Source organism: Carcharodon carcharias, chromosome 20 (genome assembly GCF_017639515.1).
Source record: "Carcharodon carcharias isolate sCarCar2 chromosome 20, sCarCar2.pri, whole genome shotgun sequence".
Lineage (NCBI taxonomy): Eukaryota > Metazoa > Chordata > Chondrichthyes > Lamniformes > Lamnidae > Carcharodon > Carcharodon carcharias.
Window position 1 is genome coordinate 59,894,963 of NC_054486.1, and position 25,882 is coordinate 59,920,844.

General features: G+C 41.3%; 1 protein-coding gene across 1 annotated transcript in view; it reads right to left on the reverse strand.

Moving 5' to 3' along the window:
- Nucleotides 1-2,985: 2,985 nt before the first annotated feature.
- actr10 (actin related protein 10) overlaps nt 2,986-25,882 on the reverse strand; it is a 44,087-nt gene continuing 21,190 nt past the window's right edge. The window contains exons 5-13 of the mRNA XM_041215233.1: nt 23,586-23,693; nt 22,350-22,417; nt 22,145-22,224; nt 21,805-21,840; nt 16,695-16,774; nt 16,528-16,601; nt 15,046-15,127; nt 9,685-9,886; nt 2,986-3,566 (exon numbers count right to left, since the gene is read on the reverse strand). Of these exons, the coding sequence (XP_041071167.1) occupies nt 3,385-3,566; nt 9,685-9,886; nt 15,046-15,127; nt 16,528-16,601; nt 16,695-16,774; nt 21,805-21,840; nt 22,145-22,224; nt 22,350-22,417; nt 23,586-23,693 (912 nt within the window). The 3' untranslated portion in view covers nt 2,986-3,384. The remainder of the gene's footprint in view (nt 3,567-9,684; nt 9,887-15,045; nt 15,128-16,527; nt 16,602-16,694; nt 16,775-21,804; nt 21,841-22,144; nt 22,225-22,349; nt 22,418-23,585; nt 23,694-25,882) is intronic.

Consider the following 25,882-nt stretch of genomic DNA (forward strand, 5'->3'; position numbering starts at 1 on the left):
GCTGGTAGAGGTCGTGGGTTTGGGTGGTGCTGTCTAAGGGTCGTTGGTGAGTTTTTGCAGTGCATCTTGTAGATAGTACACACTGCTGCCACTGTGCGTCGGTGGTGGAGGGAGCGAATGTTTAAGGTAGTGGACGGGCTGCCGATCAAGCAGGCTGCTTTGTCCTGGATGGTGTCCAACCTCTTGTGGTGTTGGAGCTGCACACATCCAGGCAAGTGGAGAGTATTCCATCAAACTCCTGACTTGTGCCTTGTAGATGGTGGACTTGAGCTCAGTTACTCATCGCAGAATTCTCAGGTTCTATCCTGCTTTTGGAGCTGGATAACTTGGTACACTTCAGTTTCTGATCAATGGTATTATCCCCCAGAATTTTTATAGAGGGGGATTCAGTGATGGCACTGCCATTGAATGTCAAGGGGACATGGTCATTGCTTGGCACTTGTGTGGCATGAACATTACTTGCCACTTAACAGCCGAAGCCTGAATGTTATCCAGGTCTTGCTGCATATGGGCATGGACAGCTTCAGAATGAAGAGTTGCAAATGGTGCTGAACATTGTGCAACCATCAGTGAACATCCTCACTTCTTACCTTAAGATGGAGAGGTGGTCATTGATAAAACAGCTGAAGATGGTTAGGCCTTGGACATTACCCTGAGCAACTCCCGCATCGATGTCCCAGTGTGGAAATGATTGACCTCAACCATCTTCCTTTGTGATAGGTATGACTCCAACCAGTGGAGAATTTTCCCTTTAATTCCCATTGACTACAGTAATGCCAGGGGTCCTTGATGACACACTCAGTCAAATGTTGCCTTAATGTCAAGGGCAGTCCCCCTCATCTCACCTCTGGAGTTCAGTTCTTTTGTCCATGTTTGGACTAAGGCTGAAATGAGGTCAGGAGCTGAGTGGCCCTGGCAGAACCCAAATTGAACATCAGTAAGCAGGTTGTTGCTGATTAAGTGCTACCTGATAGCAATGTCGATGAGCCCTTCCATCACTTTGCTGATGAACGAGAGTAGACTAATAGGGTGGTAATTGGCTGGGTTGGATTTGTCCTGCTTTTTGTGAACAGGACATACCTGGATAATTTTCGACATTGCCGAATAAATGCCAGTGTTGGAGCTGCACTGGAACAACTTAGCTAGGGGCATGGCTAGTTTTTGAGCACAAGTCTTCAGTACTGTTCCTGGAATACTGTCAATAAAGGCCCATAGCCTTTGCAATATCCAGTGCCTTCAGCTGTTCTTGATATCACATGGAGCGAATAGAATTGGCTTAAGACTGGCATCAGTGATGCTGGGGACCTCAGGAGGAGGCTGAGATAGATCATCCACTTGGCAATTTTGGCTGAAGATGGTTGCAAATGATGTTCTGGCTCTCCCATCATTGAGGACACGGATATTTGTGGAGCCTCCTCCTCCTGTTGTTGTTTAAATGTCCACCACCATTCCTGACTGGATGTGGCAGGACTGCAGGGCTTAGATCTGATCTGTTGATTGTGGGGTCACTTAACTCTGCCTGTTGCATGTTGCTTCTGCTGTTTGGTATGCAAGTAGTCCTGTGCTATGGCTTCACCAGGTTGACAACTCATTTTTAGATGTGCCTAGTGCTGTCCCCTGAAATGCCCTTCTGCACTATTTATTGAACCAGGGTTGATCTCCTGGCTTGGTGGAAATAGTAGAGTGGGGGATATGCCAGGCAGAGAGGTCACAGATTGTGGTTGAATAAAATTCTGCAGCTATTGGCTCACAAAAGCTCTTGGATACCCAGTATTGAGTGTTATATCTAAACAAAATCTTTCCCTTTTAGTACTTTGGTAGTGCCACACATGATGGAGGGTGAAGACAGGACTTCGTCTCCACAAGGGCTGTGCGGTGGTTACTCCAACTGTCACTGGCATGGACAGATGCATTTATGACAGGTAGATCAGTGAGGAAAAAGTGAAGTAGGTTTTCCCCTCTTGTTGGTTCCCTCACCAACTACCGCATACCCAGTCTAGCATCCTTGTGCTTCAGGACTCAGCCAGCTCAGTCAGCAGTAGTGCTACCGAGCCACTCTTGATGATGGACATTGAAGTCCCCACCCAGAGTATATTCTGTGCCCTTGCCACCCTCAGTGCTTCCTCCAAATGGTGTGCAACATGGAGGAGTACGGATTCATTAGCTGTAGGGGGGTGGTAGGTGGTAATCAGCAGCAGGCTTCCTTGCCTATGTTTGACCTGATGTGATGAGATTTCATGGGGTCCAGAGTCAATGTTGAGGACACCCAGGGCAACTCCCTCCTGACTGTATATCACTGTGCCTCCACCTCTTGTGGGTTATCCTACCGGTGGGACAGGACATGCCCAGGGATGGTGGTGACTCGGACATTGCGAGATATGATTCTGAAAGTATGACTTGACTAGTCTGTGGGACAGCAATCCCAACTTTGGCACAAGCCCCCAGGTGTTAGTAATGAGGAGTTTGCAGGGTCGACAAGGCTGGGTGTGCCATTGTCGTTTCCGGTGCCTAGATTGATTTCAGGTTGTCCATTCAGTTTCCCTCCTTATTGACTTTTCTGTAGCATTTTGATACAGCTGAGAAGCTTACTAGGGCATTTAAGAGTCAACCACATTGCTATGGGTCTGGAGTCATATGTAGGCCAAACCAGGCAAGGACAGCAGATTCCCTTCCTTAAATGATATTGTCAACCAGACAATGGTTCACCGTCACCATTACTGAGACCAGCTTTTAATTCCAGATTTATTAATTGAGTTTAAATGCCATCAGCTGCCATGGTAGGATTGAACTCGTCCTCATAGCATTAGCTGGACCTCTTGATTACTGGTCCAATAACATTATCACTACGCCACCACCTCCCATAATGACTCAGTTTAAAATGTAATTATTTCAAAATAGCATTGATATTGCACACAATAAATGCTTTCTGGCAAAGGGTGACTTAACTACAATATAGCACAAGGTTGCTATATTAAAAACACAGTGTGGCTTCAAAAACTTTTATTGTAAACTTTGGACCAAAAGTATACACTTGTGTACCAGGATCCCTTTCTACTCAAACATTTGCAATTATAAACCTTCAGAGCTGACTACATTATCTGTTGGAAAAATTCATCTCCAGCAGCACTTATAGTAAGAATTTAACGCCATACCTTTACTTCACCTTTCAGAGTTCAGACCTTAAAATGCTTAATGGAAAACATACAATGTTGAAATTAAGAGCTTTAGAATACACATCACCTTTTCTCTAACAAGTGTTCAAATAGTTTTGAGAGTGATAACAAGAACATACAGAAAATTTGAGCAACATAATTTTACAATATACAATATGCTAGACACTTTGTTACTTCTAAAGTCGGTTGTCTCAGAACATCAATGTTATCTCTACTTCTCGGTGGAATACGCTCTCTTCATCAGTGGAGGCGGTGCTTTACTAGTTTCATACATCATTTCTAGAGGTGGGTTACTCAGGCAGCACCAATCAGGAATACGACCTGTCTGGCTGTAATATTCTTTGGAGACTGAACGACTACCCAAAATGTCCTGCAGAGCACCAAAAATTGCTCCTAAAAGCAAGTAAATGTAACACTTTTTAGTAATAAAATACAAGCAAAAATCTTGCATACTCCCTGCCTCACAGATCTTCCATTATACTTCTCCAACCCCCTAGCAGATATTGTAGGTATAGTAATAAATGCAAATAGTCCAGGACAGGTGAACCACAGAGGTAAAGAAAATAACTTTGAAAAACTGAATAGTTCAGAAATAATTTTTCATACTGGCTTCCAATGTATTTATTTGCAATATCATTCAATTCAATGCTCAAAGATGTACCAAGTAAGTGGCTTATGCATTGTTCCAATATTTCATTTATTTTTCCATTGAATAACAATGATTGTGAAATGCAATAGTATATTCAATGTGGAAGGATGTCTTGCGGTTGCAAGGGCTAACCCACTGAAAGAACCTCCCCCCACCGCTCTCATGGCTGCTCTTCCCACCCGCATCTGTCTGATCAGTCTCAACGAGCCCCACAAACTTACCTGCACCTCACAGCCTTCATCTTTGCTGGTCTGGGCATGCTGCAGACCCAGACTAGCCACCCCTTCCAGTGGCCCCGATTGGATGGCAGTTCAAGTGCAGGACCTCTGCCCTTAGTCACTGAATTCTGTTGAGACTTCTGAAAATAGCCAAGGCAGGATTATCCTGGCTTTCTGGTCGGTGGACGGGGCCACCACCATGGCCATTAAATTCAACCAAAAAAGTGACCAGGAAAACATGAGTAATAGCAGGACTTCAAGATGAAGATACCTTGTGAAGAAACCAAGCATTTTCCCATGAGGAGGAACTGCCAACATAATAAAACATCCCAAAGTGCTTAACAGCAGCATTATAAAGCAAAGAATGACACCATTTTTTTCTTTATTCTTTCATGGGATGTGGGCATTGCTGGCAAAGACCAGTATTTATTACTCATCCCTAATTGCCATTTCAGATGGCAGTTAAGAGTCAATCACATCGCTGAGCGTCTGTAGTCACATATAGGCCAGACCAGGTAAAGGTGGCAGGTTTCCTTCCCTAAAGGACATTAGTAACTCAGATGGCTTTTTACAGCAATCGATGATAGTTTCATGGTTACCATTACTAAGGCTAACTTTATATTCCAGGTTTAAGGAATTCAATTCAAATTCCACAGGCTGCCATAGTGAAATTTGAACCCATGTCCCCAGAATATTAGCTTGGGCCTCTAGATTACTAGTCCAGTGACATTACCACTATGCTGCTATCTCCCCTAGCCAAGTAGTGGTTATCTGCCCAATATCTCAATTGGCTCGGTCATATTTTGTTTTATAGTGTCCCTTGAAGTGCTCTGGGATGTTTTATTATGTTAAAAGTATTATATAAATACAAGTTATTATTAGGGCAGATGGTCAAAAGCTTGGTCAAGAGGCAGGTTTTAAATAGTGGCTTAAAGAGGAAACAGGCAGGGGTGTCGAGAGATTTTGGGAGGAAATTTCAGAGCTTAGCACCTAGGTAGCTGAAGGTACGGTCATTAATGGTGCGGTGATCAATATAGAGTCGCTTAAAAAGGCCAGAATTAGCGGAATGTAGGTATCTCAGAGGGTTGTGGGACTGTAGGAGATTACAAAGATAGAGAAGGGTGATATTATGGAGAAATTTGAAAACAAGGATGGGATTTTTAAAAATTGAAGCATTGCTTTACCTAGACATAATGTAGGTCAGTGAGTTCTAAGTGATGGGTGAACAAGACTTGGTGCGAGTAAGGACACAGGCAGCAGACTTTTGAATGGTAGGATGTGATGACTTAAGTACAGGAGACTGAGTCCCAGTGAATAAACAATTGGCTTATTTTTTAGGTGAGAAAGATGCAGTGGGGCACCCTAGTAGTAGGACCATTACTTCTCCTGTCATATATAAAAGATTCTGACTTAGTATTAAGGAGCACAATTTCAAAGTCTGTATATGATACAAAACTTTGTAACAAAATGAAGAGGATAGTAGCAGACTTCAGTTGGCTATAAAAAGACTGATGAAATGGGCAGATACATGGCAGATGCAATTTAATGTGATTAAGGGTGAAGTGGGAGAGACAACATGGAGATGCATCACTATTAGAATTGTATTACTTTGAGGGGAGGCCAGGGTGGGGGTTGCAAAAGATGGGGGACCTGGGAGTGCATATTCACAAAAACACAAAGATGTTCAAGCAAGCTGATAAGTTGGAATACTTGTTTTTAGAAATAAAGGAAACGAACAAGGAAGTTGTGCTAAACCTTTGTAAATCAATGGTCAGGCCTCAGCTGGAGTATCATGTACAGTTCTGGGCATTTATTGCCCATTCCAAATTGCCCTTGTTCAGAAGGCATTGCTGTGGGTCTAGAGTCACATGTAGGCCAGGCCAGGTAAGGACAGCAGATTTCCCTCCCTAAAGGGCATTAGTGAACCAGATGGGTTTTTACAACAATCAATAATGGTTTCATGGCTATCATTAGACTTTTAATTCCACGTTTTTTTTAATCAAATACAAATTCCACCATCTGCTGCAGGATTCGAACCTGGCTCCCCAGAGCATTACCCTGGGTCTCTGGATTACTAGCCCAGCGACAATACCATTATGCCACTGCCTCTCCTAATATAGAGATATTCAAAGTTATGAAGGGGTTTTGGTAGAGCAAGTAGGGAGAACTCATTTCTTCTGGCAAGCAGGCAATGAACCAATGGTCATAGATTTAAAATAATTAGCAAAAGTACTCTGATTGGTTGGCAGCTCTATAGTCCCAACAGTGCCAGTAGCACTCGCCAGGAATGGGGCTGCTGGTAGTCCCAAAATTCTAGGTCTTGAGTCCAAGACCAAGTAAATGCAGGGGGACTCACAGGGGGAGGGGAGGTGAGGCCTAGGGGTTTGGGAGAAGGGGTGGGAGTGTTGATGGAACTGCCTGGGGAGGGGGGAAGGGAACATCTATGTTTTTGGGGGGCGGGGGGGCTGGCTCCTGAAATGGAAAGGCGGCAACTGAAGCTCCCCCCATCCCCCTTCTCACCTGAGGTCCAAACAGGATGATTTGCCAGGCTTACGCCTGCCCTGAATCCCTCCCGTGGGAAACAGACCTCAAGCAGTGAATAATTGCCCACAAGGGCCTCAATTGGGGCAAAGATGGTGGGGCTGGACTTGGCCTCACCCATGCCCCGAAAAATTGCGGACATATCAGGGTGGGTGGGAGAGCAGTGGGGAAGCCATCCAGGGAATTTTACGGCCCCCTCACTCTCCCACTCCTCAGTCTGTAAGCCTGCTGGCTGTAAAATTCTACCCCAAGGAAAAATGAAATTATTTCATACACAGAGGGTTACGATGATCTGGAACAAACTACCTGAATATACCTACTACAGATTCCATAGGAACTTTCAAAACACAACTGGTATATGAAGTGAATTGCAGGCTTAGGAAAAACAGAGTTGTGGGGCTAAATTAGACAACTCTTTCAAAGATAAAGGCAAAATACTGCAGATGCTGGAAATCAAACAAAAACAAAAAATGCTGGAAATACTCAGTAGGTCTGACAGCATCTGTGGAGAGAAAGACAGAGTTAACGTTTCGAGTCTGTTTGACCCTTTTTCAGAGCTAAAGGGAAGTAGAATTGTGGTGAAATATATATTGTTTAAGGGAGGTGGAACAGGTGAAGCTGGATAGAAGGCCAGCAATAGGTGGAGGCAAAGGAGAGGTTGCGAAAGATGTCATAAACAAAAAGGTCAAAGGGTTGTTAATAGTGGTGGTACTGGCTAAAGGAGGTGTAAATGGTGACATTATGAGTGGAAAGCAGAGTGTGATAATGGCAGGATCATGGTAAGCACTCTGGAAAGTGACAGATGTCCCTCGTGGGGGTGGGGTGGGGGGAGAGGATGGTGATGGGGGAAAGAAAAGATCGAAAAGGCTAAAAGCTGGGGATAAAACAATGAATAAAAATGGAAATAAATTTTTAAAATAATGAAAATAAGTGGGAAATAAATAAATAAATATTTAAAAAAACACAATTGAATATAGAAATAAGTTGGGGGGGGGGGGGGGGCGTATCAAAAAGGGGTGGGGATGGAGGAAAGAGCTCATGGTCTGAAGTCGATGTTAAGTCCAGAAGGCTGTCAAGTGCCTGATCGGAAGAGGAGGTGCTGTTGCTCCAGTTTGCGTTGAGCTTCACTGGAACATTGCAGCAGGTCAAGGACGGACATGTGGGCATGAGAGCAGGATGGGGTGTTGAAACAGCAAGAGACGGGAAGGTCTGGGTCATGCTTGCGGACAGACCGAAAGTGTTCCACAAAGTAGTCACCCAGTCTGCTCCAATGTAGAGGAGACCGCATTGGGATCAGAGAATGCAGTAGACCAAACTGAGGGAAGTGCAAGTGAAATGCTGCTTCACTTGAAAGGAGTGTTTGGGCCCTTGGATGGTGAGGAGGTTTTGGGGGGGGGGGGGGGTGGCGGCGGGGAGAGAGTAAAAGGGGCAGGTGTTACACCTTCTGTGATTGCATGGGAAGGTGCCGTGGGAGGGGGTTGAGGTGTTGGAGGAGTGGGCCAGGGTATCCCAGAGGGAATGGTCCCTACAGAATGCTGACAGGGGTAGGGGGAGGGGTGATGGCGAAGGGAAGATGTGGTTATTGGTAGCATCATGCTGGAGTTGGTGGAAATGGCGGAGGATGGTCCTTTGAATGCGGAGGCTGGTGGGGTGAAAAGTGAGGACAAGGGGGACCCTACCATGGTTCTGGGAGGGAGAGAAAGGTGCGAGGGCAGAAGCACGGGAGATGGGTCGGACACGGTTGAGGGCCCTGTCAACGACTGTGGGTGGGAAACCTCGGTTAAGGAAGAAATGTCAGAAACACTGTTTCGGAAAGTGGCATCATCGGAACAGATGCGACGGAGGTGAAGGAACTAAGAGAGGAGTTTCTTCGGTCTGTCCGCAAGCATGACCCAGACCTTCCCGTCACTTGCCATTTTAACACCCCTCCCTGCTTTCATGCCCACATGTCCGTCCTTGACCTGCTGCAATGTTCCAGTGAAGCTCAACACAAACTGGAGGAACAGCATCTCATCTTCTGATTAGGCACTTTACAACCTTCTGGACTTAACGTTGAGTTCAACAACTTCAGACCATGAACTCTCTCCTCCATCCTCACCCTTTTTTGATCCCCCCTTTTTTCTATATTCATTTTTATTGCTTAATTTTAATTAATTTATTTTCTTCCTTCTTAGTTTCATTATTATTTAAAAAATTTATTTCCATTTTTAATCATTGTTTTTTCCCCAGCTTTTAGCCTTTTCGATCTTTTTTCCCCACCACCATCCCCTCCCCCGCACCCCATCCCCAGCAGGGCCATCTGTCACTTTCCAGAGTGCTTACACTGGTCCTGCCATTGTCACATTCTGCTTTCCACTCTTAATGTCATCATTAGTACCTCCTTTAGCCAGAACCACCACTATTAACAACCCTTTGACCTTTTGTTTGCAACCTCTCCTTTGCCTTCTATCCAGCTTCATCTGTTCCACCTCCCTTAAACAGCATATATTTCAGCACATTTCTACTTCCCTTTAGCTCTGAAGAAGAGTCAAACAGACTCTATCGTTCTCTCCACAGATGCTGTCAGGCCTGAGTTGTTCCAACTCTTCCAAAGAGTTGGCACAAGCATGATGTTAAATGGCCCATCATGATTTTATGATTTAAAATAATTGAAAGATGAATATATAATACATTGCTTTAGTTTGTTAGATTTGTAATCTTTGCAATTTGTCACTCTTTCAGCAAATCTCAAGTTAACACATTTATGTATAGATAACCCAAGGGAATTCTTGTTTTACAACCACACTGAATTTCAGAGTGCAGAATGAAGGAAAACAAAAAACATTGTACAAGTTTTTGCTGCATCAGTATTCTGAAGTCACACCTCCTTGAATGCAAGCTTACTCCATAATGGGGACCATGCTATATATGCCCAATATTGAGTTTTTGAGCCAAAACATATTGAGCAGAAAAGGGCCACATACAGGAAATTGGACAGATATCCCACTGTGCAACATTTTCATTCTGGGCACCTGTTCATTAGTCTTAAATAATCCGCTCAAGACAATAAAACTGTTCATAAACATATAAGGCTTCATAAGTGCTACAGAGAACACATTCTTACCTCCTAGCCAAGCCACAGTGTTTGGTTTTGCAGGTGGAGTGTGAACTTTGAACGTCTTGGCAGCCAATACTTCTTTGTATTTTGGTTTCTCCACCAGGTACCGAATTTCAGCCATAATTCGATGTAAAAAACCAGGCAGCATAGCAGTTCCGCCAATGATCACAAGGTTCTCTGCCAACTGTTTTCTTGTGTCAATGGGGCACTAGCAACAATCATTAAAAATTACTTCAGTAAAACAGAAGCATCATTGCTCTCTCTCTATTTCTCTCAAACAATGTATTATGTATACCCAATAAGATGTCATTTAGCCGTGCACAGTGCGCGGCCCTGACCTCACTCGGCCACGTGGCCTCGACTTCATTCAACTGTACTAAGCGCGTGATGCAGACCTCATGCAGCTGCGCGGAGAGTTAATTTAGCTGTGTGGAGAGTTCATTAAACAGCAAGGGGATGCTGTTTGTGGACTGGCTGCTTTAGGAGAAAAACTGAAGTGTGACATCACAGGGAAACAGGAAAGGTGATTGGTTGGTAAGTATTTGGCTGGTATATCTTTCAAAACCCATTTAATTTATTGGTAATTGTAAGGTTTCTTAGCAGTAGTGAGGCTTGCTAGCAGTAGTAAAGCTAATTGGAAGTAGCTGGCTTTATTAATTATAAATTAGTTGAGAAAAAATAAATTAACATAATAAAAACAGCAGGGGAGGTGACGTGTTGCAAGTGCAGAACCTGGGAGCTTCTGGATGCCAGTGTAATCCAGGGCAAACACGTTGGCACCAAGTGTCTGCTGCTTGAGGAGCTTCAGCTCAGAGTCATTGAGCTGAAGTCCAAGCTGCAGATACGTTGATGTATCAGGGACGGGGAAAGTTACTTGGACACTTTGTTCCTGGAGGGGTTTACTGCCCTTAGGATAGGTTCATCTGTTTTGGTCAGTGGTCAGGGACAGGAGGGTGTGGCTGCAAGTGAGGCATGTAAGGGGAGTAGAAGAGGAGGAGCCTCAGCCTTTGCAATTGTCCAACGGATTAGAGGTTCTTGCAGTGTGTGTGGATGAAAGCTGGGGCTGCAAAGTGGATGAGCGAACTGACCATGGCATTATGGTACAGGAAACCATTCAAGCTGGGGGAGTAAATAGGAACAAAGTGGTAGTTGGGTTCAGTATAGTCAGGTGGATAGACACAGTTCTCTGCAGCCAAGAGCGAGAGTCCAAAAGACTGTGTTGCCTGCCCAGTCCCAGAGTTCAGGACATCTGCTGTGAGCGACAGAGAAGCTTGCAATGGGAGAGGGAGGATCCAGTGGTCATGGTCATGTGGGTATTTCCCTGGTCAGGACCAGGAAAGAGGTTCTGCTTAGGGTCTATGAGCAGCTAGGGGCTAAATTAAAAAGCAGTACCTCAAAGGTGATGATCTCTCGTTTATTACCTGAGCCATGAGCAAATTGGAAAGGGTAAACAAGATTAGATAGTTAAATGCATGGCTCAAAGATTGGTGTGGGAGAAATGGGTTTCAATTCATGGCACCAATATTGGGGAAAGTGGGAGCTGTACAGTTGGGACAGTCTTCATCGGAATCGTGCTGGGCCCGATGTTCTGGTGACATATATAACTAGGGTGGCAGAGAGGGCTTTAAACTAAGTCGTGGGAGGGAGGGATCAAGTGTGGGAAGATGTGATAAATTAAAGAGAGAAGACAGGTCTAGAGAGCAAGATATGAATGAGGGAAATGATAATCAGAGCATGGCAGGAAGGGACAGCACGTACAAACTTAAGAATGTGCCAGCAAATAAGGCTGGAAGTGGCAAAATAGTAAAAAGACAGAAGTAAAGACTTTGAATTGGAAGAAAATAGATAGAAATAAATATGTATGATCTGATAGCCATTACAGAGACATAGCTGCAAGATGACAAAGGCTTAGACCTGAATATTCAAGGGTACATGACATTTTGGAAGGACAGGAATTTAGAAAAAGGCGGAAAGGTACCTCTGTTAATTAAGGATGACAGTACAATAGAGAGAACACTTTAGTTCTAAAGATCAAGATGTAGTATCAGTTTGGGTGGTGATAAGAAATAGTAAAGGTAGGAAGTCCCTCGTGGAATTGGTTTATAGGCCCCTTAATAATAACTACACTGTATGACGGGGTATACAAGAAATATTGTGTGCTTGTGAGAAAGGTGCAGCGATAATTATGGGTAATTTTAATCTACATATAGATTGGATGAATCAAATTGGCAAAGGTAGCCTGAAAGAAGAGCACATTGTGTTTTCAGAACAGTTTCTTAGAGCATCATTTTCTAAAGGCAACCAGAGAGCAGGATTATTCTAGATCCTGTAATGTGCAACGAGACAAGATTAATTAATGACCTCATAGTAAAGGTGCCCCTAGGTAGCAGTGATCATAATATGACTGAATTTCAGTCTGAGGGAGAGAAAAGTGGGTCTAAGACTAACGTTTTAAACTTAAATGAGGGCAATTATGAGGGTATGAAGACAGAGTTGGCTAAAGTGAACAGGGAAATTAGGTTAAGGGTTAGGTCAGTAGAGATGCAGTGGTAGGCATTTAAGGAGATATTTCATGACACTCAGCAAAGATACATTCCAGTGAGAAAAAAAAGAGTGGGGGAAGGACACACCATCCTTGGCTGACTAAAGAAGTTAAAGATAGGGTCAAATTGAAAGAAAATAGTGTAAAATTCCACAAAGATTAGTGGCAGGTCAGAAGCTTGAACAGAGTATAAAAAAAAAAACAGCAAAGGATAGCTAAAAATATAGTGATGGAGAAATTAGAGTATGAGAGAAAGCTAGTTCGAAATATAAAAACTGATAGGAAGAGTTTCTACAAGTATTTAAAAAGGAAAAAAAGTAGTGAGCCTTGGCCCTCCAGCGTGAGAGTCTGGGGAATTAATAATGGAAAAATCAGGAAATGGGGGATGAATTGAACAGGTATTTGCGTCTGTCTTCACTGTAGAGCATACAAACAACATTCCAGAAATAACTGTGACACGGGGGTGAAAGGGAGGGAGGAACATAAAACAATTACAATCACCAGGGAAACGGTACTGAGAAAATTATTAGATCTAAAAGCTGACAAGTTCCTAGGTCCTGATGGATTTCATCCAAGAGTCTTGGCTGCCGAAATAGTAGATCTATTCCCTAGATTTTGGAAAGATCCCATCAGATTGGAAAATAGCAAATGTAACTCCTCTATTCAAGAAAGGAGGGAGACAGAAAGCAGGAAACTACAGGCCAATTAGCTTAACATCTATCATAGGGAAAATGCTGGAATCTAATAAACGTTATAGCGAGGCACTTAGAAAATCTCAATTCAATCAGGTAGAGTCAACATGGTTTTGTGAAAGGGAAATAGTGTTTGATTTATTAGAGGAAGTAAAAAGCAGCATGGATAAAGGGAACCTGTGAATGTGATGTATTTAGATTTCCATAAGGCATTTGACAAGGTGCCACATCAAAGGTTACGACGCAAAATGAAAGCTCATGGTGTAAGGGATAACATATTAGCATGGATAGAGGATTAGCTACCCACAAGAAACAGTAGGTATAAATTGGTCATTTTTGGTTTGACAATATGTAACAAGTGGAGGGCACAAGGATCAGTGCTGGGGCCTCAACTACTTACAATCTATATCAATGACTTGGATGAAGGGACCAAATATATGATTGCTAAATTTGCTGATGACGCAAAGATAAGTAGGAAAGTAAATTGTGAAGAAGACATAAGGAGTCTGCAAATGGATATAGATAGGTTAAGTGAGTGGGCAAAAATTCAGCAGATAGAGTATAATGTGGGAAAATGTGAACTTGTACACTTTGACAGGAAGAGTAGAAAAGCAGCATATTATTTAATTGGAGAGTGATTGCAGAGTTCTTGAGGTATAGAGGGATCTGGATTTCCTGGTACATGAATCACAAAAAGCTAGTATGCAGCTATAGCAAGTGATTAGGAAGACAAATAGAATGATGTCATTTATTGCAAGGGGAATGAAATTTATAAGTAGAGATGTTTTGTGACAGCTGTACAGGGTATTGGTGAGACCACATCTACAGTACCATGTACAGTTTTGGTCATCTTATTTAAGAAAGAATATCATTTCATTAGAAGCATTTCAGAGACAGTTTACTCAACTGATTACTGAGATTGGGGGCTTATCTTATGAGGAAAGGTTGGACATGTAGGCCTGTATCCATTGGAGTTTAGAAGAACAAGAGGCGATCTTACTGAAGCACATAAGATCCTGAGGGGACCTGACAGGGTGGATGCTGAAAGGGCATTTCCTTTTGTGGCAGAGACCAGAACTTGGGGACGCAGTTTAAAAAAAGCAGTCTCTCATTTAAGACAAACAAGTGGAGAATTTTTTCCTCTGAGGTTTGAGAGTCTGTGGAACTCTCTTCTCCAGAGAGCAATGGAGGGAGGGTCACCGAATATATTTAAGGCAGAGGTAGATAGGTTTGTGACTTACAAGGGTGTCACAGGGCATTGGGGATAGGTAGGAAAGTGGAATTGAGGCCATGATCATATCAAATGGCAGGACAGGCTCGAAAGGCCGAATGCTCTAATTCAGCTCCTAATTCATATGCTCATGTGTTGTTCTTCTCCCCCATGCTCCACAAGGAAGTGCCTGGCTTCTCCTCAATCAGTACAACTAAGACTGCCACTTCATAAGTGAAAAAATATCAAACCTACACCACCCATCTTGTTCTGCTGCCACATAATAGTGCTTGCACAAGAAATAACTTACTTTCATATAGTATTTTGATGTGAAGACCTTTGGGATTTCATGTTGGCAGGAAACCCCAAAGCTCTTCACATCAAATTACTTTTGAAGTATGATTATTGTTACTTTGTAAACAATTTTGAACAATATGTCCGACAGTAGTAAATGAGAAAGATCCAGTTAATCTGGGTTTTTTTGGGGGGGGGGGGGGGGGTGCGCGGGGGCAGTAATAGTTTAGGAATTCATATTGGGTAGGCCATTGGGAAAACCCCCTGCTTCACTTTAAACACTGCCCTGGAATTATTTTATTTACTTGAAGGACCTTTGTTTAAAATATCATTTGAAGGATGGTATTTGACAACACAGTACTCCTTTAGTACTGTACTAAAGCATCAGCCTAGATTGTGCGCTCAAGTGAGGCTTGGACTCAACCCAGATACATGGAGTTATAGTGCAACTACTGATGTGAACTGCCACCGAAGCTATACCTAAACATGAGTCCCATGATGATAAAACAGTATTTTAACTCTGGGTCACTTCCACACATTTAACGGTAAACTATAATATTGTATCCAAAGAGGCTGACAAAGTCTTTTTTACATAATAAATCCAAATTTAGCACACACCACCCTCCTACCTGTAAAAGTGAGTCAAGGATTAAAGTGGCAATAGACTTCTCTTCATTATCTTGTTCAAAGAGAATTTCAATTACAGAATCTCTGCAAACAAAAAATGAAAAAGTCTTTGAACTAAAAATTCAATCAAATCACTTTGTTTATAACGATATTACAAACAACTAATTTAGCAGTCAGTGTAACAATATAGACTCAGAATACACTATTACTCCTTAACTTAAAAGATAAAATCTTGACAATAGGAGTTTTGTGCGTGGGCAACATTCATAGAATGATAAGTTAACAAAGTTCCCTATAACAGTTTGCTTTAACATGCCTATAAAATTGTAAGTCACCTTTTTTTAGTTGGTTGCTAAAATTTCTTTACTAATTAAGGCACGCACTGTGTGGATCGCAAGCGGCTGCCTGTGCAGGCTGGGGGAGAGGAGGGAGAGCTGGGCCTAGTGCACAGTTTGTGTATGTGCGAGGAAGAGCACTTCAATCTATCTGAGGCATGGAGCTGCCTCAGGGAGATTGAAGAGCTGTTTAAAAAAAAAAGAGGAGAATAAAAATTTAATAAAACATGTCCCCTCATGTGACTGTCACATGAGCTGGGACATGTTTTTAATTCAAAAATAAAGTTTTTATTTAATGTTTATTTGCTTCAGGAAACCTGCTCGTGGATGAAGTTTCCTAAAAAATGGAAAGGCTGCTTGGCCTTTTCGCCTGCCTGCCAACTGTTAGGTTGGGTGGGCAACATAAATTTGAATTTAATTAGATTGTTAATGGTCTTAATAGGTCTTTAATTATAGGCGGGCACGCAGCCAACTCCAGCACGCGCCCACCAAATGAAATCACGAGACTGCGCGATGACGTCGGGACGCACACCCGACATCATCGCGGGTCATTTTACACTTGGGCATGCGCCCACACGCCAAGTGTAATATTCTGCCGATTATGTTACCTTAGCCTATGTATACTGAAATTAAATGTCGCATTCCCATCATCTAAGAGATTATCTAATTCAACACAAACCATGGACTGAACCCAATATTTCTCCAGTCTTTATGGCTCAGTTCCATACCAGACAATGTTATTAACAAACAAAACCACTGAGGGAGCCTGATTTGTTCAATTTTTATTTCACCACAGGAGCTGATTTATTTTTTCTACTGGTTACTTAGATCCATTTCCCTCTAATCTGCCCTTTGCTTATATTCTTCATAAGCATATACTAATGGTTTCACAACTGAAAAGCTCAACTAAATTCCAGTGGAAGGGTTTCTTTGTTGGATTAGTTAGAAGGTAGGAAATGCATGATAATTGCCCAATTGCCAATTTGCTTTGTTACACCCAAATAACAAAACGGTTGAAATCAAGCCGACATTAAGTGGAGAAGCCGGAGTTAAAAACTTCTCTTACCACTTCAACATACTATGCCATTCCTTTCAGCACAACCCAGTTATGATGCAGCTAATTTATATTGTTTATACAAGTGATCCAACCTGATTGATCCTTTGACATGTAAAATTCTTTCTCCATCTAGAGGGTATGCCACATCTGGAGGTTGTTGGGGGCGCTACAAACAAATATAAAATATCAAATTACTGCAATGCACCTCTGACTTTGCAGCTCGATTAGTCAATCTTATTCACCAGTAATTAATGCTGACCTCAGTTTTTCCATCAATGTTAAACTTGGCAGCTTGAATTTTCAGTCCCCTCTGGAGATCACTCACAAAGCAAGTGCGAACTGAAAAGGACAATTTGAAAAAATTAAATTTTTCTAAAAATTATATGAGTACATGGATTTCAATCAAATGTATGCTTATTCGGCACAGGTTAATATTGATAACTTTTTTCGTGCTTCATCCTAATTTTCACTATGCATTTCACTTCCATGTTGCTTTATGCACCTCCTTTTGTTAAATCAGATTTCATATCAATGTGCTGTGAAGTTATTTCATGGTTTTAAAGAAAATGGAAAGCTTGTTAGTCCTAATAATAAGATTCTGAACAGATGTGAACTTCACATGCTAACTTCACACCCTCTTCAAAAAAAATTCAGATTAATCTGTCAAAGGTTACACCAGAAACATTAATCTACTTTGCTGTTTCAGATAAGAACATAAGAAATAGGAACAGGAGTAGACCATTCGGCCCCTCGAGCCTGCTCCGCCATTCAAGAAGATCATGGCTGATCTGTTTGTGTTTCGATTTTCACATTCCCATCTAACCCCAATAACCTTGGATTCCCTTGCCTAATAAGAATCTATCTACCTTTGCCTTAAAAATATTCAATGACCCCACCTCCCCCACCTCCTGAGTCAGAGAATTCCAAAAGTTGCACAACACTCAGGAAAAAATTCTCCTCATCTCAGTCCTAAAAGTGTGATTCCTAATGTTAAAACAGTGCCCCCTAATTCTGGATTCATACACAGGAGGAAACATCCTTTCCACGTCCACCTTGTCAAGGCCGTTCAGGATCTTGTATACTTCAATCAAATCACCCCTCACTCTTCTAAACTCCAGTGGAAACAAGCCCAGTCTGTCCAACCTTTCCTCATAAGACAACCCACTCATTCCAGGTGTCAATGTAATAAACCTCCTTTGAACCGCCTCCAATGCATTTACATCCTTCCTGAAATAAGGAGACCAAAACTGCACACAGTATTCAAGGTGCGGTCTCACCAGTGCCCTGGATAACTGAAGCATAACATTGTTACTTTTATTTTCAATCCCTCCCATAATAAAGGATAGCATTCAATTAGTCTTAACTACTTGCTGTACCTCATACTAACTTTTTGTGACGCACGTACTAGAACACCAAGGTCCCTCTGCACCTCAGAATTATGCTGTCATTCTCATTTAAGTAACACTCCGCTTTTTTGTTCTTCTTGCCAAAGTGCACTTCACATTTTCCCACATTAAACACCATTTGCCAGATCTTTGCCCAATCAACTTACCTATATCCATCTGCAACCTCCTCATAACCTCTTCACAACATACTTTCCTAACCATCTTTGTGTCATCTGCAAATTTAGCTCAATGTCTTCACTCCCCCCCACCTAAGTCATTGATGTAAATCGTAAGATGTTGAGACCCTAGTATAGACCCCTGTGGGACTCCACTTGTCACATCCTGCCAATCAGAAAAAGAACCATTTATGCATACTCTCTGCTTTCTGCCAGCCAGCCAGACAATCTTCTATCCATGCTAATATATTACCCACTACACCATGCATTTCTATTTTCCGTAATAGTCTTTGATGTGACAAATGCCTTCTGGAAAACCAAATACAGTACGCCTATAGGCTCCCGTTTATCCACTGCACATATTACGCCTTCAAAAAATTCTAATAAATTGGTTAAACACGATTTTCCTTTCACAAAACCATGTTGACTCTTCCCAATTGTTTTGAACTCCTCTAAGTGGCCAGCTATAACCTCCTTAATGATCGATTCTAATAGCTTTGCCATGACTGGCGTCAAGCTAACTGGCCTATAGTTTCCTGTTTTCTGCCTCCCTCCCTTCTTGAATAGAGGGGTTATGTTTGCTACTTTCCAATCTGATGGAACCTTTCCAGAATCTAGTGAATTTTGGAAAATTAACACCAGTTGACTACCTCATTTGCCACCTCTTTTAAGGCCCTAGGATGTAGTCCATCGGGACCCAGAGACTTGCCAGCCTGTAGCGCCATCAATTTGCTCAGTACCATTTCCCTAGTGATTTCAATTTCACCAAGTTCTTTTCTCCTGTTCACCTCCTGATTTGCAGCTATTACTGGAATGTTTTCTGTATCCTCTACAGTGAACACAGAAGCAAAATATTTGTTCATTTCTTCTGCCTCTTCCTCATTATCTACTATTAACTCCCCACTGTCACTCTCTAGAGAGCCAACACTCACTTTACTTACTCTTTTCCTTTTTAAAATACCTGTAGAAACTCTTGCAATTCATAAGAACACAAGAACTAGGAGCAGGAGTAGGCAATTCAGCCCCTCGAGCCTGCCCCGCCATTCAATGCGCTCATGGTTGATCTCATTTCGGCCTCAACTCCAATTTCCCGCCCTCTCCCCATAACCTTTCAACCTGTTACTAATTAAAAATCTGTCTATCTCCTCAAATTTATTCAGCATCCCAGCATCCATTGCACGCTGAGGTAGTGAATTCCACAGATTCATGACCCTTTGAGAAAAGTAATTCCTCCTCATCTCTGATTTAAATCTACCACCCCTTAGCCTAAAACTATGCCCTCTCATTCTAGAATGTCCCACAAGGGGAAACATCTGCTCCACGTCTACTTTGTCTATCCCTTTTAGCTTCTTATTTGCTTCAATTAGATCTCCTCTCATCCTTCTAAACTCTAGCAAGTATAGGCCTAAGCTGCTCAATCTCTCCTCATAAGACAAGCCCCGCATCTCTGGAATCAATCTAGTGAACCTACTCTGAACCACCTCCAATGCAACTACATCCTTCCTCAAGTAAGGGGACCAAAACTGTGCACAGTACTCCAGGTGAGGTCTCACCAATGCCTTGTACAGTTGCAACAACACTTCCCTATTTTTATACTCTATTCCTTTAGCAATAAATGCCAAAATTCCATTTGCCTTCCTTATTACCCACTGTACCTGCATACTAGCTTTCTGCAATTCATGCATGAGGACACCCAGGTCCCTCTGCACTGAAGCATTCTGAAGTTTCTCTCCATTTAAATAATAAGTCACCTTTTTATTCTTCTGACCAAAATGGATAACCTCACGTTTATCCACATTAAACTCCATCTGCCAAATTTTGGCCCATTCACCTAACCTGTCCATATCCATTTGTAAATTTCTTATTTCTTCATTGCAACTTACTTTCCCACCTATTTTGGTGTCAGCTGCAAATTTAGCTATAGTACCTTCTATTCCTGAATCCAAGTCAGTAATATAGATTGTAAATAGTTTTTTTACAATTTATAGCTAGCTTCCTTTCATACTTTAATTTCTTTCTTCTGATTAACCTTTTAGTCATTCTCTGCCGTTCTTTATATTCTGTCCAATCATCTGTCTTGCCACTCATCTTTGCTGAGTTGTATGTTTGATGCTTTCCTTAATATCTTTAGTTAACCATGGATGGTGGGTCCTCCCCTTAGAATTTTTCTTTGTAGTAGGAATGTATTTATTCTGTATGTCCTGAAATATCACCTTAAACATATGCCACTGCTTCTCTATTGATCTATCCTCTAGCCTAGTTTCCCAGTGCACTTCAGCTAGCTCAGCTTTCATCCCCACGTAGTTGTCCTTATTTAAATTTAAGATACTAGTCTTAGACCCGCTCTTCTCCCTTTCAAACTGGATGTAAAATTCAATCATATTGTGGTTGTTGTTATCTAGGGCTGCCTTTACTCTGAAGTTATTAATTAATCTTGTCACGTTACAAAATACTAAATCTAATATAACCTGCTCTCTGGTTCTTTCCAGAACATGCTGTTCTAAGGAACTCTCTCGAAAGTATTCTAAGAACTCCTCATCCAGGCTACTACGGCCAATCTGATTTTTCCAGTTTGCGTGTAGATTAAAATCACACATGATTATTGCCGTCCCTTTATCACAAACACATAATATTTTCTCTTGAATACTTTGTCCTACACTGTGGCTACTGTTAGGGGGCCTGTAGACTCCCACTAATAACTTTTCCCCCTACTATTCCTCATCTCCACCCAAAACGAATCTATATCCTGATTTCTTGAACTGTCATTTCTAACTATTGCACCAATGCCCTGTTTGATTAACAGTGCTACCCCTCCAGCTTTACCTAGCTTCCAATTCTTCCTGAATGTAATGTACCTTCAATATTAAGGACCCAATCTTTGTTGTCCTGCAGCCATGTCTCTGTAATTGCTATCCGATCATATTTATTTACTTCAATGTGGGCCATCAGTTCATTTACTTTGTTATGAATGCTATGTGCATTCAGACAGAGAGCCTTCAGTTTTGTTGGCTTTATAATATCTAGTCTTGACTGTTGATTTACTCTTAGGTTTTTTTTCTCTCTGTCCCTCATTTCTCATATTACTATTTTGCTCTCCTGTCTTGACTATATACCTTGAATTGCTACCTCTACTCAACTTTGATCCCTCACCCCTCTTGTTTAGTTTAAAGCTCTCTCTACTTCTCTAGTTATGCGATTTGCAAGGACACTTCACCCCAGCACTGTTCAGATGTAGGCCGTCCCAACAGCACAACCCCCACTTTCCCCAGTGCCCCACAAACCAGAACCCACTTCTCCCTCACCAGTCTTTGAGCCACGCATTCGTCTCTCTAATCTTATTTGCCCTATGCCAATTTGCATGTGGCTCAGGTGATAATCCTGAGATTATTACCTTTGAGGGTCTGCTTCTTAATTTGGACCTAGCTCCTCATACTGATTTTGCAGAACCTCTTTCCTAGTTCTACCTATGTCATTGGTACCTACGTGGGCCACAACAACTGGATCCTCTCTCTCCCACTGCAAGTTCCTCTCCAGCCCTGAGAAGATGTTCCAAACCCTGGCACCAGGCAGGCAACGAAGCCATCTGGACTCTTGCTCTTTGCTGCAGAGAACAGTGTCAATCCCCCTCACTATACTATCCCCTACTACCACTACATTCCATAGATGACCAATCTATTGCACATTTCAGCATTTTATGTATTTATTCTATATTTACAACATTTGCACTTTTAAAAATATTTAATGGGCTAACATATTTGCCACATAAATCTTCACTAACAATGAAAGAATCACGCAAGATAGTTCCTACCTTTGATATCCTCTAGAGTTTCTTCTGGAAGTGAGCCTGATGAAATGAATTTGGAACAACATTAAGAGCCCAGGCCACAGAATATTACATTATAAAAATGTAAATATTTACTACTAGACACCTTTAAAAATCTAACACATTCAAAGTCTTTGTAAAATGAACTTTTTGCTATTTCATGTTTCAACCAATGTGCATACATAACTGGCACAAAAAGTATTTCTTAGGATACAAATCATTTTGAAACCAGAGAGCTATCTAGAAATAGAGAACTTATTGATGGAGTACCATGAAATATATAGAAATATGCAAAATATTAAAACATTGGTATTTCAAGCCTTACTCATCACAGATGCCAAGCCTTCTCCAGTCTTAGTCCCAGTGTCCACACTGCATTCTTCTAATAACCGTGACTCCAACTCCCTTCAGTAATAAAAACATTTTAGATTTTTTTCCCACTTCAATCTTTAAGTGGATTGAATGTCAAATTCAAGTCAAATATTAAAATATCAATACATGTGCAGATGTTACATATTTTAAATCCTTACATGTGGATTGTTCTTCCACCCAGTGGAAGTGCTTCCCAAGCACTCAGAATAGGAATTCCTTCATATATCTGATAAAGCTAAGGTTAAATTTCAAATAGGCAAAAAGTTATATAACATATATATATTTTCAGTATTGCTTTGCATACCATTACAGTCACTGTTTTCCCTTAAAGGAACATCTTCCCCTCAAACCTTACAGCACAGAAACAGGACACCTGGCCCAACAACTCCATTGCTTTTTCCCCAAATAATCTAACCAGTCTATATGACTTCCCTGTTTTCTCCCCATTCTTAATAATATCCCTTTTTTCAAGCAATTAACCACCGTTGAAAATGAGTTATGCACTCATTAGCCCAGACAGCAAGTATAAGGAGGTTATTTTTGAATATTAACAGATAAAATTCCTTATAGCAACCTATTCACCCAAAATGTTAAAAAGATTGTGTTACCAGTTTTAACTGCCATATGTGGTTATGACTGAGCCAATATAATACGCTGCGAGCGAAGGGGGAAGAAAATACATGATTTAAAAAAAAGGTATTTTAATTCTTAAAATGAACAGATATGCTACATGTCTAGAGAAATTTGGCTCTCCATGGACATAACTTTAAGAAAAATGTTTTCATTATAATGTTGAAGCAAACATTACAATACTTAACTATTTACATTATAAAAACACTAGTGTATCAAGTCTCTTCACTCCTCACCCCTTTCTCTCTCATTTGTATAGAATTTTATTATACACTGACATAAATTAACCTAAATCTATTCCAATTATTTTCCTCCTAAAGTATTTTACTTTCTTTTAATTTTCTACTAAACAATTGAGAGAGTGTAAGTTTCAGTTATTCAAAAGCTGATGGACTAAGATATTGTAACACTGCAAATGCAATCAAGTCAACCTTTACCATATAAAACTCATTACAACAGGAAAGGCAGTCAATAAATGAACAATTTTGGTCATGGTCACCAGAATCTGAAAGCACAGTTCAGGAATAAACACATCCACAGCATAGAGTATGAAATCATTTTGTACAAATGGGTTTAACAACTCCAGGAAGGAGGAAGTTAGAAATCATCAGAGGGCCTTCCTTGTGAAACCTTATCACAATGCCATTAAATTCAGTCATTAAGTTTGCTTTTTAAAAATATGTACAACTGAGCTTCTATTTATTACCAGTATTCTTTCCCCACATTGATGATGGTTAAATATAAACACATTTTCAAAAAGATACAGGTAATGCTAGTGCTTCTGTATACCCACAATCTAATACCACAGCAGAATTGATGCCGAGAGTCAGGAGAGACATGAGATGGCTTGGAGCAAAAAGCACTGAAGGAACCTACAAAAATACAAGTGGAGAAATCTGAAATTATATAACTTATTGTTCAACTTAACCTCATTGGCTCATTTATGTAATTAATAAGGCTTAAATGATCAAATTGTACTGTATATAAACTTAGAGACAAAAAGGCTTAATTTGTATGTATTATTAGGATGGTTCATGAATTTTGGGGTATATTGTTGAGAAAGTCAAAGTTGGCATCTCTAGGTGCCAAACACTGTGATGTAGGTTTAAGAAAGAACACATGGACCTTTGGGAGTGAATTGAAGTTACAGCTAGGCCAGATTTACACACTTGGGCTCCAGCAAGTCTAACTTAGCAGTGAAGAGAAGCCAAAGCTATAATGCTAATTGGCTAGGAAGGTGGCTTGAGGACGAGATGTTCCAAGGACCTCTGGTCAAAGATACAAGTTATAGTTTAGCAGTCAAAAGGGATGCCAAGGCTGCAAAGCTGATTGACTAGATGTTCCAAGGACCTCTGGTTAGAAATACAAATTAAGGTTAGATTATTGTGGGGATGCTAACAGTGTTCTTCCCGTTGGTCAAGTGTTGGAAATATTGAATTAGAAATCATTAGTTGTTTTGATCCAGGTGCACTTAGGAGCAGAAGTAGGTCACTCGGCCCATTGAATCTGCTCTGCCATTCAATGAGATCATGGCTGATCTGATAATCCTCAACTCCACTTTCCTGCCCTTTCCCCACAACCCTCGATTCCCTTACTTGTTAAAAATCTGTCTATCTCAGCCTTGAATATAGTTAATGACCCGGCCTATACAGCCCTCTGTGATAAAAAGTTCCACAGATTCTCTACCCTCAGAGAAGAAATTCCTCCTCATCTGTTTTAAATGGGCACCCCCTTACTCTGACATTATGCCCTCTGGTCTTTGACTCTTCCACAAGGGGAAACAACCTCTCAGCATCTACCCTGTCAAGCCCCCTAAGAATCTTATATGTTTCAATAAGGTTACCTCTCATTCTTCAAAACTCCAATGAGTACAGGCCTAACCTAAACAACCTCTCCTCATAAGAAAATCCCTCTATACCTAGGATCAACCTAGTGAACCTTCTCTGGACTGCCTCCAATGCCAGTAAATCTTTCCTTAGAAAAAGGGGCCAAAATTGTTCACAGCATTCTAGGTATGGTCTAACTAGTGCCTTGTTTAGTTTTAGTAAGAATTCCCTATTTTTATACTCCATTCCCTTTGAAATAAAGGCCAACATTCCATTTGCATTCCGTATTGAACTTGTATGTTAGCTTTTTGGGATTCATGCACAAGGACTCAAATCTGTCTGTGCTGCAGCCTTTTTCCATTTAAATAATATTCAGCTCCTCTATTCTTCTTGCCAAAGTGCATAATCTCACAGTTTCCCACATTATATTCCATCTGCCAAGATTTTTGCCCACTCACTTAACCTGTCTATATCTCTCTGTAGACTCCTTGCCATCTTCTCCACTGGCCTTCCCACCTATTTTTGTATCATCCACAAATTTGGCGACAGTACGTTCACTTCCCTCATCCAAGTCATTAATATATATTGTAAATAATTGAGGCCCCAGCACTGTTCCCTGTGGAACTCCACTAGTTACAGGTTGCCATCCCGAAAATGCCCCCCTTATCCCAACTCTGTCTTCTATTAGTTAGCTAATCCTCTATTTATGCTAATATACTACCCCTAACACCATGGGCTCTTATCTTATTAAGTAGTCTTATGTGCGGTACCTTACTGAGTGCCTTTTGGAAATCCAAATACATTACATCCATTGGTTCCCCTTTATCTATCCTGCTTGTTACATCCTCAAAGAATTCTAATAAATTTGTTAGGTATGATTTCCTCTTCATGAAGCTATGCTGACTCTGCTTGATTAGATTATGTATTTCTAAGTGCTCTGCTATTAGATCCTTTATAATAGACTCCATCATTTTCCGAATGACAGGTGTTAAGCTAACTGGCCAATGGTTACCTGTTTTCTGTCTCCCTCCATTTTTGAATAAAGGTCTTACATTGGCTGTTTTCCAATCCTCTGGGACTTTTCCAGAACTTAAGGATTCTTGGAAGATTACTACCAGTGCATCCACTATCTCTGTAGCTACTTCCTTTAATATCTTAGGATGCAACCCATCAGGTCCAGGGGACTTATCGGCCTTTAGCCCCATTAGTTTCCCTAGTGCTTTGTCTCTAGTGAT